The sequence below is a fragment of the Eubalaena glacialis genome, chromosome 9 (genome assembly GCF_028564815.1).
Source record: "Eubalaena glacialis isolate mEubGla1 chromosome 9, mEubGla1.1.hap2.+ XY, whole genome shotgun sequence".
In the NCBI taxonomy this organism is placed as follows: Eukaryota; Metazoa; Chordata; class Mammalia; order Artiodactyla; family Balaenidae; genus Eubalaena; species Eubalaena glacialis.
The window spans coordinates 18795433-18810997 of record NC_083724.1 but is presented as its reverse complement, the minus strand read 5'-3'; the positions used below and the strand labels follow the sequence as shown (position 1 = coordinate 18810997).

The 15565-nt window shown below is 48.2% G+C and overlaps 1 protein-coding gene across 1 annotated transcript in view; it reads left to right on the top strand.

Annotated features, from left to right (window-relative positions):
- PAPPA (pappalysin 1) overlaps positions 1-15462 on the top strand; it is a 248894-nt gene extending 233432 nt beyond the window's left edge. Inside the window, exon 22 of the mRNA XM_061201000.1 lies at positions 14278-15462. Within this exon, the coding sequence (XP_061056983.1) occupies positions 14278-14385 (108 nt within the window). The 3' untranslated portion in view covers positions 14386-15462. The remainder of the gene's footprint in view (positions 1-14277) is intronic.
- Positions 15463-15565: the final 103 nt, after the last annotated feature.

Genomic DNA, 15565 nt, shown 5'->3' with positions numbered 1-15565 from the left:
GTGGCCCAGAATGTTATCTGTCCTGGGGAATCGTCCATGTGCACTTGAGAAGAAAGTGTATTTTGTTGCTTTCAGATGGAATGTTCCATAAATATCAGTTAAGTCCATTTGTTCTAATGTGTGTCATTTAAGGCCTGTGCTTCCTTATTGATTTTCTGTCTGGACGATGTGTCCATTGATGAGAGTGGGGTATTAAAGTCCCCCACTATTACTGTGTTACTGTTGATTTCTCCTTTTATGGCTGTTAGCACTGGCTTATATATTGAGGTGCTCCTATGTTGGGTGCATATATATTTACAATTGTTATATCTTCTTCTTAGATTGATCCCTTGATCATTATGTAGTGTCCTTCTTTGTCTCCTGTAACACTCTTTATTTTAAAGTCTATTTTGTCTGATATGAGAATTGCTACTCCAGCTTTCTTTTGATTTCCATTTGCATGGAATATCTTTTTCCATTCCCCTCACTTTCAGTCTGTATGTGTCCCTAGGTCTGAAGTGGGTCTCTTGTAGACAGCTTATGTACAGGTTTTGGTTTTGTATCCATTCAGCCAGTCTATGTCTTTTGGGTGGAGCATTTAATCCATTTACATTTAAAGTAATTATCGATATAAATGTTCTTATTGTTATTATTTTGTTAATTGTTTTGGATTTGTTTTTGAAGGTCTTTTTTCCTCCCTTCCTCTTCTGTTCTCTTGTCTTGTGATTTGATGTCCATCTTTAGTGATGTGTTTGAATTGCTTTTTCTTTCTTGTATGTGTATCTATTGTAGATTTTTGGTTTGTGGTTCCCATGAGGTTTTGATATAGCAGTCTTTATATGTACAAGATTGTTTTTAGTTGCTGATCTCTTAATTTCAAATGCATTTCCAATATCCTGCATTTGTACTCTCCTCTTCCCATGACTGCTGATTTTTATATCATATTTGTGTGTGGATGATTTCCTACCCTTACTTTATGTTTGCCTTTACTCATGAGCGTCCCCATTCATAATTTTCTTGTATCTTTTTGTGGCCTTTTCTTTTCTGCCTAGAGAAATTTCTTTAGGATTTGTTGTAATGCTGGTTTGGTGGTGCTGAATTCTCTTAGCTTTCGCTTGTCTGTAAAACTTTTGATTTCTCTGTCGAATCTGAATGAGATCCTTGCCGGATAGAGTAATCTTGGTTGTAGGTTCTTCCCTTTCATCACTTTAAATATATCCTGCCACTCCCTTCTGTCTTGCAGAGTTTCTGCTGAAAAATCAGCTGATAACCTTATGGGGGTTCCCTTGTATGTTATTTGTTGCTTTTAATATTTATTGTCTTTAATTTTTGTCAGTTTGATTAATATGTCCCAGTGTGTTCCTCCTTGGGTTTATCTTGTTCAGGACTCTCTGCACTTCCTGGACTTGAGTGTTTCCTTTCTCGTGTTAGGGAAGTTTTCAGCTATAATCTCTTCAGATATTTTATCAGGCCCTTTCTCTCTCTCTCTTCTCCTTCTGGGACCCCTATAATGTGAATGTTGGTGTGTTTAATGTTGTCCCAGAGGTCTCTGAGACAGTTCTCATTTCATCTTTTTCTTTATTCTGTTCCATGGCAGTGATTTCCATCATTCTTTCTTCCAGGTCACTTATTTGTTCTTCTGCCTCAGTTATTCTGCTATTGATTCCTTCTGGTGTGTTTTTCATTCCAGTTATTGTATTGTTCATCTCCGTTTGTTCTTTAAATCTCCTAGCTCTTTGTTAATCATCTCTCATAACTTCTTTGTCTGTTCCTTCATTCTTTTTCTGAGATCTTGGATCATCTTTACTGTCATTACTCTAAACTGTTTTTCAGGTAGGTTGCCTATCTATCTATCTATTGCCTGTTCATTTAGTTGTTCTTGTAGGTTTGTATCTTGTTCCTTCATCTGAAACATTTCTCTGCCATCTCATTTTGTCTAACTTTGTGTGTTTGTGGTCTCCTTTCTGCTGGTTGGAGGATTATAGCTCCTCTTCTGGTGTGTGCCCTCTGGTGGTTGAGGTTGATCCTGAGGCTTGTGCAGGCTTCCTGGTGGGAGGAACTGGTGTCTCCCCACTGGTGGGTGGAGCTGGGTCTTGTTCCTCTGGTGGGCAGGTCTTTGTCAAATGGTGTGTTTATAGGTGGCTTTAGGCACCCTGTCTGCTGATGGGTGGGTCTGTGTTCCTATCCTGCTGGTTGCTTGTTTGGCCTGAGGTGTTCCAGCACTGAAGACTGTAGGCTGTTGGGTAGGGCCAGGACAGGATGCCAAAATGGGGACCTCCGGGAGAGCTCATACCAATCAGTATTCTCTGGGGCTTCTGCCACCAGTGTTATTCTCCCCCCCACCCCTGCCCAGTGAGCCACAGCCAACCCCTGCCTCCCCAAGAGACCCTCTAAGACTCAAAGGTAGGTCCAGCCCCAGCTCCTATGGAGTTACTGCTTTGTGCTGGGTCCCAGTGTACATGAAACCTTGTGTGCGCCCTCCAAGAGTGGAGTCTCTGTTTCCCCCAGTCCTGTGGAGCTCCTGCACTCAAGTCCCACTGGCCTTCAAAGCCAAATGCTTTGGGGCTTCTTCCTCTCGATGCCAGACCCTCAGGCTGGGAAGTTTGATGCGAGGCTCAGGATTCTCTTGTGGGAGAACCTCTACAATATAGTTATTTTCCCGTTTGTGGGTCACCCACCTGGCAGGTATGGGATTTGATTATCTTGTGAAAGTGCCCCTCCTGCTGTCTCATTGTGGCTTCTTTGTCGTTGAATGTAAGATATCTTTTTTGGTAGGTTCCAGTCTTTTTTATCGATGGTTGTTCAGCAGTTAGTTGTGATGTTGGTGTTTTCATGAGAGGAGGTGAGCTCAGGTCCTTCTACTCCACCCTCTTTTCCAGAGTCGAGGGACTGCTTTTAGTTTGGATGCTTGGTGCCTCTTTCCTCAGAATATGCTGGCCGTTATTCCCTTGATATTGGGTATGCAGGTACAGCGGCCCTTGTACGTTCCTGGGACACTGGCAGTAGGGCCTGGTGCCTGCTCGTGGATTTCTTAAGGGCGGGTGCTGAGTTCTCCTGGGACATCGGGGACAGGGCCAGGCTCCTGCGTGCAGGTCTCGTAGTGGTGGCCTGTGCCTGCCTCTGGAGCCCACGATGGTGGCAGTGACTCGTGCCTGCCCCCAGAGCTCCTGTAGGTGGTGTCCTGTTGCCTGGGAATGCTCACAGGGAAAGAAGCTCTTATGGTGGTCCCGCCCCTCTCCTCATGCGCCCCTGCCCCAATAATGGTGCCTTGATTCTCTGGTGGGCCCAGTCTTCTTCTGAGTACACCCTTGGTTGCCACAGTCCAGCCCCTTCAGGCTGTTTCCAGACAGCCAACCCTGGTTCTCTCCTTGGGTCTGACCTCTGAAGCCTGAGCTTCAGCACCCAGCCCCCACCTGCACTAACAGAGGAGTGTTTTAGGCTGGGGATCGCAGGGCAGTGGTGCTGACCTTCTGTGCAGGTTACGCTCCATTTTGCCTTCCGCAAACGAGTTGCTGTGCTCTCCTCCTAGGCTCTGAACCTCCGCCTCCATCCAGTCTGCTCTCCCCGCCAGGGAGGATACTTCCCAGCACGTGGAAACCTTTTCTCCTTCACAGCTCCCTCCCTGGGGCTCAGGCCCCATCCAGATTCCTTCTTTTTCTTGTTGCTTTTGTGCTACCTGCTTATGTGGAGGTTTTCTTGTCTTTCTTCTTTTTGGAAGTCTGAGGTCTTCCGTCAACATTTGGTAGCTGTTCTGTGAGAACTGTTCTACTTGTAGATGTATTTTTTTAATGTTTCGTGGGAGAAGGTGGGCTCCACGTCCTACTCTTCCACCATCTCCATCCCCCCTCCAGGTGTGAGCATTTTTAAGGCTCTTGATACCTGTTACCAAACGAATACAGTGTGTCTCTTTCACTCCCTTGGAGTCAGCCACTTCAACAGTGAACAGACAATGAAGTTTGTATTTTAAAAAGAAGTTTGTGTAGAATTATGAAGTGTTATTCACCTGACACCATCGGCTGAAGAAAGAGCAGCTCCAATTAAAAGAATTTTCCTACCAACTATAACTTACATACTAAAACATTAAAAAATAAAACTAATTTAATTTTAGTGGGAAACTTCCTTAAATGGATTGTTATTTCTAGGGAGTGCGTGGTAGGGACATGAAGTCATGATTGAGGTTCAGGTGCAGAGTCCAAATTATTACAGTCATTTGAATATATAGTTATAGATATATAGCTATATATCTCCAATGGCCATTTTGACTCTCTATTTCCATACTGGGTTCAGCTGCAGCAATTTCAGGCTCCAGGGCCCTGAGATAAGTGCTGTTTCTTTACTAAGGGACCCAGAGTTAGTTAGCTTTTTGCTAGTTCTGAATATGCCCCCTAGTCTTTTTTTTTCCCCCTTTTCTTTTCTACTCACATTATAAATGCAATTTTGGATTTTTGTGTTAAAAGATTACCTTCTCCCACTTTAAATTGTTGCTTCTTCCTGTCGGCCTAGGCCTCAGAGTGCAGGGGACCAGGCTCCCTCCATGAAAGGAGATGTGTGCTCATGGAGTATTTCTATGGGCTGAGCACTGGACCAGGCTGTGTGCACATGGTGGAGTCCCGACAGACACCATACCTACCCTTGTACAGCTCGCAGTATGTTTTGGGAGCCAGATTTTAAGCAGTGAGGTATACAGCTATGTATTTAATTACCTTTTCAGAAGGGACAATGAAGGAAAGGTGTGGGATCTTTCTTTTGGAGAACAGTGTGAAGGTCAGAGAAAGCTTCCCTGAGGAAGAGACATTTACACTGAGACCTAAAGAATGAGTAGGAACTTTCCTGGTGAAGGTGAATAGTGGTTGGAGGCAGAGTGGAGCCAGCTGTTGGAACTATGTGTGACCTGTGTATTAGAGAGCCTGATGACCTCTCTCATGGTGCATGTGGCTTTGTCATAGTTATTTGTTGTTCAGAAGTGTTTGGAACTTTCTTCAGATTCAAGACTCCTGGAAATCTGACTTCTGGAGAAGAAAGGTGATTCGAATTAAAGTCATATTCCTACAACTTAAATTTCCCAATCTAACTTCTACATAAACTCCAACTTCTTGGAACCTTTCTACTCTCTCATCCACAACCAACTATCCTTGCAGTGAGCTGCTGTACAGAGGTAGATAGATAGTAGATAATAAGATGGACCACCCTTAAGTGAGCTGCCACACGTCAGACACTGCCAGACACTCATCCTCTGTTGTCTTTTTAATGCTCATGTCAACCCCAGCAGGGTGCTGTTAGCCCCATTGCACAGGGGAACCAGTTTGGGCTCAGACTACTTACAGGACTTGTTTGAGTTCATTGGCTGCAAGTGCCAAGGCCCAAATTCGAACCCAGTTCTGTCTGACTCACAAGCCCAGCTCTTTCCTTCTCCGGCATGGGGCTGAGTCTCAGAAGAGGAAAGCAGGTGGGGACAGAACCTTGTCCTCAGTGCACCTGGGCATGACCCTGCCTGTTCCAGTTGGAGACATTTCACTGTGGACCCAGACAGCCAGGGAACCCCGGGTGTGGGACCCCTCCCCTTGAGAAGGAGAAAGCAGCTCTTCTCAGCAGCAACGACAGGGTGGGGAATGGCTGAGGCTCCCAGCCTTACCAATCAATCCTGACTACCCAGACAGGAGTTTCCCCCGAACACAAAAAAGTCCTGGTTTCTGTCTCCCGCTTCCACAGCAGGAAGCCTCTCAGGGCAGGAGAGGGGCCAGAGGCAGGCTTCCTTCCTCTCCTCCCCCTGCCCTGCACCTGCTAGCCTGTTTAATTCCCACCTGTACCCTTGGCCCCAGTTCCATATTGTGGGAAGTTCCCTGCCCGTAAACTCCGAGCTTGGTGCTCAGGATCTCATTGACAGCACAGACTGACTTCATGCACCTTCCCAAATGACAGTAATTGAGCACTTACCATGTGCTTGGCCAGGGGTTAGAATCTCTGTGCATATTATTCCATTTAGACTCCAGAACCATCCAACAAAGTACACATTTGAGACTCAGGTGGAATCACTTGTACAGGTGGCAGATCTCTGTGTAGGATTTAGGATTTCCTGACTCCGAGCAAATAATAGTAGTTAGTTACTGTTTCTCGAGAGCTTACTGTTTACCAAGCATAGTGTCACCTGTTCTTACATGTGTCATTTCATTTCATCACTACAGTAGCCCTGTTGTAGGTGTGGTCTTTTTTATCTTCACCTTATAGATGATGCAGCTGAGGCTTTAGAAGGGTTGAGGTCATACAGCCAGTAAGTGGTAGAGCTGAGACACAAAGCTCGGGAGTCTGAGCCGCACAGCACCCGCCTCTAACCCCCGTTCTGAACATCTAGTTGCAATGGGCTTGCACCGTGCCCTTCCTTCAGTGGATGGGCCTCTTGCTTCCTGGTCCTCCTGGCCTGGGTCCTAGGTATGAACTCCAGCCCCAGGGCTAAGCACTTTCTCCTGGACTTCCTTCCTGCCTACTCTCCACCTAAACCTCTCCCCAGTCCCCAGAGCTGGGGCCTCCTCCCAGTCACTTGGGCCAGAATGATGTCTGTCTGCTCTTTCCAGCCTTCCTCCCCTTGTTTGTCTGTATAGACACCAGCTGGTCCCCACGTCTGCCTTGTGGGGTGACCTGGGCCCCGCTGGCCGACAAGAGCAAGACAGTGCAGGAAACTCCATCTGACAGGGGTGACCAGCTTCCTGCCCAGACACCTGTGTGCAGCTCAAGGCAGGCAGGAAGGGGCGGGACTCAGCTGCTCACATGCCAGCTTATTATTTTCCTGTTGGAGCCTTGAGTCTAGAATACAGAGCAGATTTCCAGAACGGTTGCTTCAACAGTTTCCCCTCGTAACAATAACAAAAACATATTCATTTCTAATTGGAATCATTCTAAGTAAGCATGTGCCGGGGGTGTAAGGGAGGAAGGAGAGACAACCTTAAAATATTGGACATACCAGGGCTTTCTAAGGCGTGGTGGCCTGGAACGCTGGTTACGGTCATGTTTCGGGCGGCTGCTAAGAGACTGATTCTGGAAGATGTCTGGGGAGTCGGGGTGTAGTCCCAGTTCGACAACTTAGCTCTGAGGCCTTGGGCAGGCCAGGTTCACCTTAGGTTTTTATCTCTTGATATTTGGATTAGATTCATGTCTAAGGACTCTCCACATGGCTTCCTGAGTGAGGTGGTCAGTGAGCAGGAACTTGAAGGCTAATCAGGGCTGGGATCAGGGGAGAATAAAAAAAAATAATCCCAGGAGCATGTTTCAGCAGAGGATGGCACACCCAACTGATGACATTAAGTAGGGTTGCCACATGCATTTGCTTATCTAAGTGAAAACCTGGTTTCTTGAGAAAGGGCATGAAACCCAAACGTAGCCCATTGGTCTAAGGAGGCTAGTGATTCTATAAGATATGGGAAGATAATCAAAAGCATCAGATGGAAAGCAGCCGTCTTCGCAGAGCTGATAAAGGGTTGGATGTTGAGCTGCAGAGATGGGGATATACATCAACAGCTCTAACATCTCAGCTTAGCAACCAGAATGGTCATCAGAAAAGAAGCCAGGCAGCCTCACACCTCTATGCACAGCCCTTCCGTGCCTCTCCATTTTACCAGAGTGAAAACCAGTCCTCCTGATGGCCTGCATGCTCTGCGTGCTCTGCCCACCCCCAGACCTCTCTGCCCTCACCCCCCACCATGGGTGCCTTCCTCCACTTCACCCCAGCCCTCTGGACTCCTTGCCATCCCGCACACAGGCCAGGCATCCTCCTACCTTCCAATCTTCACCATTAGCTGCTCTTTTGGCCGAGAACATTCTTCTCCATTCATCCTCATGACTCACTCCAAGTCTTTGCCCAAGTGTTGTTTTCAATGTGCCCCACCCTGACCACCCACCTTACATCACCTCTGGCACTCCCACACCCATTTACCTTGGCTTCCATGCTTTCTTCCTTCCATAACACATCACTTTGGCACATACTGTAAAATGTATTTATTATTTATTGTCTGGCAATCTCTATACCTCTTGCTGCTGGAATGAAAATTTCATGAGAGCAAGAAGGTGCATTTATTTTGATCACTGTTGTATCCCAAGTTCTGGTGTACCCCATTGTTGAGAACCTGCTGTGTGATAGATACTGTGCTAGGCCATGAGCAAGATGGACCTGGGCCTATCCATGCCACGTTCATATCTTGGGGACCAGTGGCCAGGCATTAAGAGCACAGTAAATGCTAATGGAGACACAGCAATTGAGGAGCATCACCGTAGCTTCCTAGAGAAGGCAGCATCAGAGGTGAGACGTGGAAGGTGCAGTAGGTCTTACTCAGGTAAAAGAAGTAGGAGGAGGGCCAGAGATGAAGATGAGAGAGAAGAGTATTTCTGGTAGAGGGCAGAGTCTGTGAAAAGCCCAGAACAAGGGAACACATTAAGGAAACCCTAATCCCTGAATATGCCTAGAGTGCAGTGCAAGAGGGGAACGGGTGAGAGGTGAGACTAGAGGCATGAGCAAGGCTTTTATAAACCACGCTGGGGAATTTGAACTTTATCCAGGGAGCAGTGAGGGTATTCAATGATTTTAAGCACTGAACCAGCCTAGAGGACCCTAAAAGGCTTCCTGGAAGAGGGGACGGATGTGCTCAACTTGTAAGATTGGTAAGAGATGACAGGCAAATGACTAAGCAAAGTAGACTAATCTCCTTGTCCAAAATTCACTGCTTTCTGGAGTATTATGATTTCCCCCATTTGGGGTGTAGCTTTGACTTTTTCCTGTGGGTGAATTAAACACTCATTTCAACTTGATCCTATGAAAGGAATCAGACCTTTCTATCCCCCCAAATTATTATCCATTGTCAATGCCATCACCACTGTCACCATCACCAGCATTATTTACTGAGCACATACTATACACCATGCACTGTGCAAGTGCTTTACTTGAATTTTATACTTTATCCAAAATACTTCTCTGTGGCAGGACTGTTATTTCCCCCATTTTATAGACAGACAAACTGAAGCCCGCCCCACTTCCCCCCCGGCCAAAAGAAGTAACTTGCCTACTAGCCTACACTACTACATGACTAAGAGTGCAAGGAATCAAACCCAAGTCTCCTTCTCATCTAGCCTGGTGTGTTCCTCCACTTTACCCAGGCTTTTTCTCCATTTTCTCCACCACTTACCCACGTTTAGACAAGCTTCTGTATTCATTGACTGCTGCCTGCCCCGTGCCAGGCACAGATCTGCCCTACCCCAAAGGAGCTTGCAGGGGAGCCCTCATCCTCAGCATCAGGCCTTGGTCTACTTGATGTCATCAAGTCTTTCCGTCAACACTATGAAGACCCCCAGGCTCACTGTGGTAAAGTGACTCGCCCAGGGCTCCACGGTGGGTGGGTGGACAGCCAGCCTTTCTGACCGTCAGCGCAGGATGCCTCCTGCTGCCCCACAACTGCACAGTCTCTGCTTGTGACCTCCCTGTTGAGTCTGAGTCAGAATCCAGCCTCAGACAGACCTTCAGCCAGGGCGCTGTGGCGTTTGCCAGGCTGCATTCCTGAGCCGCTCACACACGCGGGTGGAGGTGTTATCCTGGGCAGCTCACCCACTGGGAGAAACCCCTGTGCTGAGCACCACCATCTCCAGCCTAGAGGAAAAAGAGAGAATCCTGGCCTTTAGTCACCAGCCTGGGCTTGTTGACAGACTCCCAGAGTGGGTGGCCAAGCCGTTTATGGGACCGTCTGGCCACATGGTGCTGGGAATCCCAGATGTAAACTGGCCACCATCGCATCGGTGCTGTGGGTGGTAGGTTTTCTTGGGAGGCCGTCTGGGGGATAAGGTGGGAAGCTGCTTGGGGAATCAATCAGGGCATCTGGGAATCGGGCTCAGAGCCGGCTTTATCGGGATGGGACTCTTCTCTCCATATCAGTTTCTCCCTCTGTGAAAAGGGGACCCTGACTCCTATTCTACCTGCCTCGTGGGGGCGGTGCCAAGGAGCGGTTACAAATGGGCGCAGATCCCAAGCCCCTGCCAGACCAGTGACTCACCGCTTTGCATCTTCGTTTCCTCTAAGACATAAAACGAGGATAGTAAGAATAGCTGCCTTATTAGTGTTGCTGGGAAGAGTGAGTAACTGGGTGCCAGGCACAAAATAAGGGATAAAAGGCCAGTGGCTGTTAAACAAACAGACCACGCAGCAGTCAGCCTGGCCGGGGTGTGAAGGGGTGCCTCCCCCTTACTCTCACTTGCTGATGAGCTCTCAGTGTTTGGAGCGGGGGTTAGAATCCTGCAGCATCTACTAAGTGAGGCCCGGGGCAAGTTTGTTTCTTTTTAAACATTCTGAAGCCTCTGTTTTCCCATCTGTAAGCCTTCCGAGGTTGTGTGGAGCCCATGAGCTAGCACATGGGAATCACCCAACACGCGGGCAGCCTCAGGAGGTGCCCGCGTGTATGTGTGTGTACAGTGGTGTTCACGGCCTTGAACCTGGACAGACAGGCTTCCCCGTCTCTTCCAGGTCAGACCTGGGAACACCTGGGGGAGTGGGCGGAGCTGGCGATCTCCACCTTCTCTTCCCCTTTGTAGGCCCTCGATCTCCGAGGCAGGCACTGAACAGGCAGTTCACGGAGAGGCGAGAGGAAGGGCAAGGTGCCGGTGCGGGTCCTCTGCACTGGGACCTCCACGAGCTGGTGTGGAGACAGACAGCATTGCTTCACTGGCTCCTCACCAGAACCCTTGTCTCACAGAGGGGAGTCCAAGTCCGCAGGTGCCACGGACCTGCCGCAAGTCGTGCAGTGCTGCCTCCCAGGCCCCTAGCGAGGGCTCAGTAGACGCAGCTGCGTTTACAAGCATATGGGGGGCCACAAGGAGAACCCGGATCTTTCTTTTCCCTGAGACCAAACCTTCTAGACTTTGTTGTGTTCTGACTGAAATTCCTTCCCTTAGGTTCCAGACCCATTTCTTTAGGGAAACGCTGAAACTCCCTGGGCTGGCCCAGGGAGGAAAGCAAATGGTCACACTATGCTCTCACAGCCAGACTGGCCAGACGGGCCTGAGAAGCTAACTGGTGTAGGGCCCTGCCAGCCGGTAACTTTGGAGAAGCCAGTGGAACTGGGGATGGCAGAAAGGGGAACGTCGTGTAAGACACAAGCTGTGGAGAAAGTCTGCATTTCTCCACCTTTTCTGCCCAGGGCATTGCCTTCTGGCTTTCTCAGACTGAGAAGGATTTTCAGACAGAAGGGAAGGTAGAGATCATTAAAATCAACTCTTAATGTACAGATGAGAAGGGAACCCGAAGCCCAGAGAAGGGAGGTAACTTGTACAAAGTCACACAGCACATGAGTGCAAGAACAGAGGCTCCGTGACTTGTGTTTTTCCTGTATATTTGTGCATTCATATGTCGCTCCATCCATGGGTCCATCCGTGGGTCCATCGAATGCCTGCCATATGGTAGATGAAGACTCATCCATCTACTCATATGGTAGATGAAGACCATGTCTGTTCAACAACAGACATGGTCCCTGCCCAGACTGCCCTGGCACACAAGTGCAGAAGTGATTCCGTACAAGAATGGTGTAAGGAGAGGAGGATGGGAAATGGGATGAGCATGATGGTGCCATCTTTGGTCAGACTGACAAGGGAGGAGGTGGTGCTTGAGATAAGACCTGGCACGTGAAGAGGAGCTGGCCAGGAAAGGGCAGGAGCAGGGAGGAACAGGGATGGCTGAAGGCTTAAAAGCAGAAAAACACTGGGAGTATTTGAGGAACCAGTAAATAAAGCCACAGAGAGTGAGGGGACGAAGGGAACCAGGTGAGGTCTGAGAAGTGTGTGGCGATCATGCAAGGCCTTGAACTCTTGCTAAGGACTTTGTGTCTTATTCTGAGAGATAGAATCTGTTGCATGTTTGCCTGTGTGAGGTGCAGCAGGAAGCATGAGACATAGACCAGATGTGAAGCCGTCCCCAAAGAATCGAGGAGCCCAATGGGAAAGAGTTAGTTACAGAGAAAACTTCTTAAATGTGCAGAAGACGTGAGCGATAACTGGGTCATCTTAATGTTAGCATGGGAAGGAGGACGGGTTTTTGCATCCTTCATCTTTGCTCACAACCATATGAAATACATTTTTTTTTAAATCATCCTTTTGTAGATGCAGAAACTCAGGGTGATGGCGGTGAAGGGGTTTTTCCTAAAAGTTTTTCCCAAAGTTGTTCAGCGAGAATGAGGCAAATGAAGATGCTAATCCAGGCCTCTCGGCTCCCATGGTGGTGGTCTCCCCACTCGACCTCAGCTGCTTGTTAGATTTGGACGTGGCTCTGCCCTCAGTTTCCCCACACAGACTGGAGGGTGTTCTCTAGGTCTCTTCCAATTCTAACATTCTCTGCTTCTCTTAGAGGTGAAAAGGTTGCAGAAGAATACCCTAGATCAGACGGTACCACCTCTGCCTAGGCATGGAGGCTAGGAAGTGTCCTGAACAGGGCACAGAGAGCAGTTGTAAGCAGCAAGGCAGGCTCTGCATGGAAGCAGCTCTGGGGATACTCACCACGGCATCACGCACCTGTGAGCTTAAATTGAAAAGAGAAACAAGTGCCCTAGCCTGAGCACAGTGAGAGAGTCAGTCGGAGAGAAATGGAGAAGCAAACAGGCCTGCATCCGTATTCTGTGGCTTAGGCCCTGGGGAAACAAGAAGGAACAAGGCTGACACAGTCCCCGTCTCGCCTGCGTGAGAGAGTGGAGCACTGGGCATGCGGCACGCGCTGCCTGCTAGGGGTTTTTCATTGGTTGGTTCACTACCCCTTGTCACGACCTCTGGAGGTGTGTGCTTTCATCACTCCCATTTCACGACGGAGTTAACTGAGGCGCAGAGAAATTGTCACGTGCTCAAGGTCACACCTCAGTTAGTTAGGTGAAGAGCTGGGGCTTATACTTCAATCTTCCTGTTCATTCCTACGTTTTAAATTGTTGAAAAGTTGCAGGGTGGAGAGAGGTTGGGAGGGAAAGATGGATGGGAGGGCGGCGGGCACAGGGGCAGAGAGAAAAAGAATTACAGAGAATGAACCCACAAGCTAGAGAGACAAAGATGCTCTCCAGGCCTGTGTGAGCATTTGAGACCCTGCCCAGGCAGCAGGCGAGTGAGGTCATTAAATCCATCTGTGCAGATGGGGGACCCTCTGGGGAAAGTTATATGCAAATGTCATGATGCAATGAGGTGAAATCCACTCGCGTCAGCCCAGGCTGGGGCTCAAGCAGGGACAGCACTGTGCTCTTTGGAAAGACAGATCCTCCGCTGTGTGGGGAGGACATTCAGTCTACTGGGCTCTTTCTCACGGTTTCTAGAAAGGACAGCCAGCCCAAGGTCACACAGCGTGTGAAGGGATGAACTGGGAACTGACACTTGGGCCTCTCGCTTTTTCTTTTTAAATTTCTTTTAATTTTTTTTCCAACCTTCGTAATATATACATATATCGAATTGTCATGTTGTGTGCCTCTCACTTTTTCTCATGGTGAAATCTGCTCCCGAGATCCTTCAACCAAATTTTGTGCAAAAATCTCTCTGTGAAATGTTCCCCACCAGGATTTCAGCCCCCTAGAAGGTGGTCTGAGCTTGCTGACAAATGCTTTTGTTGTTTTCGTCATTGCCTCTCAAAATCAAAATGACCAATATATGCAGAGAGTTGTTATGTTTTCTTAAAAGACCCTGTCACATCCTTTATACCACTTGATCACCACAACAGCCCTATAGGTTAGATATTCCATTGTACAGGTCTATTAACCAACTCTGGTGTAGTACATTACAATTTTTCACCCATGATTTCATTCGGCCCTCAGAGTGAGTCCACAGTGCAAGGTCGGTCTTTATTCTACTGATTCCACAGCTAGGAACCTGGGGCTCAGGGGGAGGTTACCTGTCCTACTTTAAATACCAGATTTGTCACTTATTACTTTGGGCAAATGCCTGCCCCTTTCTGCGCCTTCTATAAAAGGCACTTCTATAGAAGTTTCTCCTTCTATAAAAGGGCGATTGTTTTTGTGTCTGTCTTACAGAGTTGTCAAAGGATTCCGTGTGTTCCTGTTTGTTTGGAAAGCATTTAGCACTTTGCCTGACCTGTAATAAATGCCCCTGAAAATGGGAAGTGCTATGATAATGACCATGGTGACCTTGATAAAAAAGTTATCACAGGGCTAGTAAGAAGCAGAGTCATGTCTTAATCTGGAATCTGCTGCTCCCCAGACCCAGTGATCTGCCCTCTGCCCTGCACTGCCTCTCTGGAATTTGCTGCTTTGGCCTCAACCACCTGGCTCACTTCTTCTACCTTTCTCTCTGCAGGTCACCCCCTTCCCTATGTCTTGTGACCTACAGGGTGACTGTGCTTGTCGGGACCCCCAGGCCCAAGAACACAGCCGGAAAGACCTCCGAGGATACAGCCATGGCTAAGGAAGGACAAGGAGTTGTCAAAGAATTCCCAATGCCAGGACCCGCATCCCTTTGGTATTGATTTCACAGTCAGCTGCTCAACGGAATGGCCTCTCCACACCAGGGATCCTTAGCACCCAACCGGTCTGCCTTTAATTTCACCCAGGAAGGACTCGTAGTGGGGGCACGTGAACCAAGTCTCGCCATGTTGAATGATGGAATGGAATCCCATCCCAAAGTCTTAGATGGATTGCATATACGGCGTGCAGTCCCTGAGCCTCCTAAAATTCTAACCGTTTGTCACACGACCACAGCAAGAAACATGTATCTAGGAGTTATGTATCTAGGAGTGTGCCCATCTGTGGTTAGTAGGCATGCATGCGTACGCACCCATGCAAACATCCGCGTGAGGGCAGTTTTGGAGACTGAGCAGAGAGAGACTGGGGCAGACTCAGTCTTTCCTCTCCCAAGCTCCTAGCCAACACTGTCCTTGGGAGAAAGAGAGTTACAGAAACTGCCAAGACCAAGTGTTGAAATGCTAAGATAGCTCACACCCTGAGGCTTAAAATACGTAAGGTGTGCACAAGTGTGCAGTCCTTTGGGACTGGAAGTGAAATGGTCTCTGATCACCTACCTTCTAGGGAAGTAGGACCCAGGAAGAGGTAAAGAATCCAAGGTATGCAAAGCCCCCAAATTCTTCTGCTGCCATGGGGGATTTTACCGCAACTCCGGGGTTCGAGGCCAAGCTAGAAATGGCTTAGGATTGCAATGTCAAGGTATTATAACAACAGCCCCCTGCTTGAGGCTTGAGGCCATAATATCCCTCCCATTCCCCAAATCTTGCCTTGGGACCACATTTGCTGCTACTTTTCCGGCTGCTCTATCCTATACATTGAGTACCCCAAGATGGTAGGACTAGGTTAGGAAAAACCCCACACAACCAAACAGTCTGCCTTAAAAGTGACCCACATTTTTCCACAGCTCCTCACCTCTTAGCCCTTCTGCAAGAGAAAACCCCTCATAGGCCCACATGGTGAGAAGTGAAGTCCCCCATGGGTGGGCTTCTCATCCTGGAAGGGGATTGAGGGACTTAAGATGCTGGAACCCTCACTGAGAGTCCAGAATGTCTAAGCCAGTGTTAGATTTTATAACCAAGTGGAACAGTGTTAAATTTCTGTGATGTTGGAGCCCTCCAGAGACT